The sequence below is a fragment of the Poecilia reticulata genome, linkage group LG14, assembly GCF_000633615.1.
Source record: "Poecilia reticulata strain Guanapo linkage group LG14, Guppy_female_1.0+MT, whole genome shotgun sequence".
Lineage (NCBI taxonomy): Eukaryota > Metazoa > Chordata > Actinopteri > Cyprinodontiformes > Poeciliidae > Poecilia > Poecilia reticulata.
In genome coordinates, this window is record NC_024344.1 from 3,176,322 (window position 1) to 3,178,833 (window position 2,512).

A 2,512-nucleotide genomic window follows, 5' to 3' on the forward strand; every position below is an offset into this window, starting at 1 on the left:
TATCAACATTTCTGAATGAGAAGCTCAAACATTTTCAGTTTGACCAAAAAAAAGAGACTTAACGTTGCAGATACACATTGGATTTAAGGGAAGTTTTATGAAAACCACACTAATTTGAACTAATTTGAAGAGTTTCAAATTAGGTGCATTTATCTATTAATTTTCTGCTTTTAGAAAAATCAACAGTTAGATACCTGGTATTGTTGGTAATATGGTCTGTGTTATACATTCTTTGCTAATTATTCTTAACATATTTTCAACTCTGAAGTCTTTATTGTGCTGTCTAACATGGATGGAGGCATTAATACAGGTAAATTAAATGAATCTTAAAACTAAAGTCCTGTTGTTGTTTTTTTTTATGAAATGTGTTTGTTTTTTTACAATGTGGCGTGTACTTGTAGGCAGTCTGTTTTGAACTTACCTGTTGGTTCACAGCTTTTTCCATCTGTCCCAACTTTGTAACCAGCTGCACAGTAACACACAGGTCGGCGTCCTTCCGTTGTGCAGAAATGTGCACACCCACCATTGTTGACCAAACACCGTCTGGGCATGTCTGTAAGAAATAAAATCAAGTATTAAACTGTAAACTAACACATCAGAACTCCAGGTCTTAAAAGAAAACATCATTGCTCGCTGTTGCCACTTACAAATCTCACAGTTTTTACCACGAAAGTTTTCTTGGCAATAGCAGCTATAGGAGCCCACTTCATCACGACAAACTCCTCCATTCTGGCAGGGCTTTGGCTCACACTGGTCACCATCTATGCACAGGCATCACAAACAAACACACTAGAGGGTCAGAGATGATTTAACTTGTCAGTGTGGGAAGCTGACAAATATTTGACGTACCAGTGTAGATGACCCAGAATTCCATCTAGAAGTGAAACACATAAGTTAAAGAGAAGTTTTCAGTTTTTTTCTTTTAATATTCGAAGCAGAAGGTTTGGTCATTCTGGTTCAACCTACAGTTTTTTCATCGTTCTCGAACCACTCCCTGGCCTCCTCCATGGTGCATTGCTCCTCTCTGCATTCTCGCTCCAGGTTGGCTTTCTGCAGCACTTCCTCGAGACGCCCGCTGTTGTATCTCCGTTGTCGTTTCAGCACCGCATGTGCTGTCTGCTGAGAGATGAACACGGTTTCTGAAAAGAAAACAGAAANTTTTCTTGAGCCCACTTTTTTGCATTACATTTATTGTCTGATGTAATAGTTTAATCTTAAATGTCAGCTGTCAGCAAAAACAAAAATAAATGCTTGAAAACTYCATTGTAACTTGAATAAAGGAAATAAATTAACATTTCACAAATATTCTAATATATGGAATATTATTGTGAGAATCTGGAAAGATTAGGCTAAAATTAATGGTGGAGATAAAGAAACRTCTCGTGSACAATAATATATTGCAAGGAAACATTGTGAGGTAGTGCTTATGTGATATAATAGTTGGAAAACAAGCAATCACAGTTTTCCAACATTTTAATATGTTGTGACTGTGGGTTGTTTTTAATCCAATGTAAAGAGAAACACAACAGCTTTGATTCCATACAAAACAAAATACGTTATCAGTCAAACATAATCATTCTCTTTATGCATTCAGTAACACTACCTGCCAAGGTATCTCGCCAGGTGTGGCTTCGTTTCCTCCAACWATCCTCTCGTCCTCATTCTTTTGTGCTACGACGGTGGGGACCACAAGGGAATCCCAGGAACGCTTTTGTCTGGGACCTTTGYTGTCACCTAGCTCTGCTCTCGAGTTGATAGTCTCAGCTTGGTTTAAGGAGGAACTCGAATCCAACCCAACTGATCTGAYACTTAATACAGRATCTGCTGAGTTGTTGAACAGTTCTGATTCGTTCATTGGAGAGTTGAGGTAATCCTCGATTTCTTYGAAGTAATCATAGTCGAAATCTTGACTGGTGGAGTTAGTTGAGTTGGATGATTGTGTCCCCCTGAAAGATCTGGTCATGAGGCCARAGGACAGGCTTATGATGCCACAACTGAACGGCCCTGAGGGGAAATAAGGCAAAAGAGGGGAGACTAGTTAGTTATCTCTTAAAGATCATCTGTAAACTTAACAGCTTCTGTTTAATTCAGTTTTCTAATGTTTTTGTTGGTAATATTGTCATGCTATGTACATTGTTGTAAAATTATGAGTTGGTAGACTTCARTATTGTTCAGTGTATGCTTATCTTATGGATTATTGGTGAGAATGGTTTYAGTATTTTTTCTTGGAATTGGGGCTGTTTGATCTGCTGTCCTTTTTTCCATGTCAGTAGTGTAATTATCCGATAATTATTGTCTGCTCACTACTTGGCTCTGAGCATCTTCATGCTGCCAGCCTCAGTCAGTAACAATGTCTTTTATTTGACAGCTGTGAACTGAAACGTTATGCCTTAAAGGATGGAGGATGTCAAACATGATGGGTCCAGCTTTCTGTCTTTTTACTGTATAACAACCAGCTATCAACATTTCTGAATGAGAAGCTCAAACATTTTCAGTTTGACCAAAAAAAAGA

The 2,512-nt window shown here is 38.1% G+C and overlaps 1 protein-coding gene across 1 annotated transcript in view; it reads right to left on the reverse strand.

The window, feature by feature from the left end:
* f9b (coagulation factor IXb) overlaps window positions 1-2,512 on the reverse strand; it is a 15,469-nt gene that overhangs the window by 5,371 nt on the left and 7,586 nt on the right. Inside the window, exons 3-6 of the mRNA XM_017308493.1 lie at window positions 967-1,139; window positions 850-874; window positions 648-761; window positions 396-553 (exon numbers count right to left, since the gene is read on the reverse strand). Of these exons, the coding sequence (XP_017163982.1) occupies window positions 396-553; window positions 648-761; window positions 850-874; window positions 967-1,139 (470 nt within the window). The remainder of the gene's footprint in view (window positions 1-395; window positions 554-647; window positions 762-849; window positions 875-966; window positions 1,140-2,512) is intronic.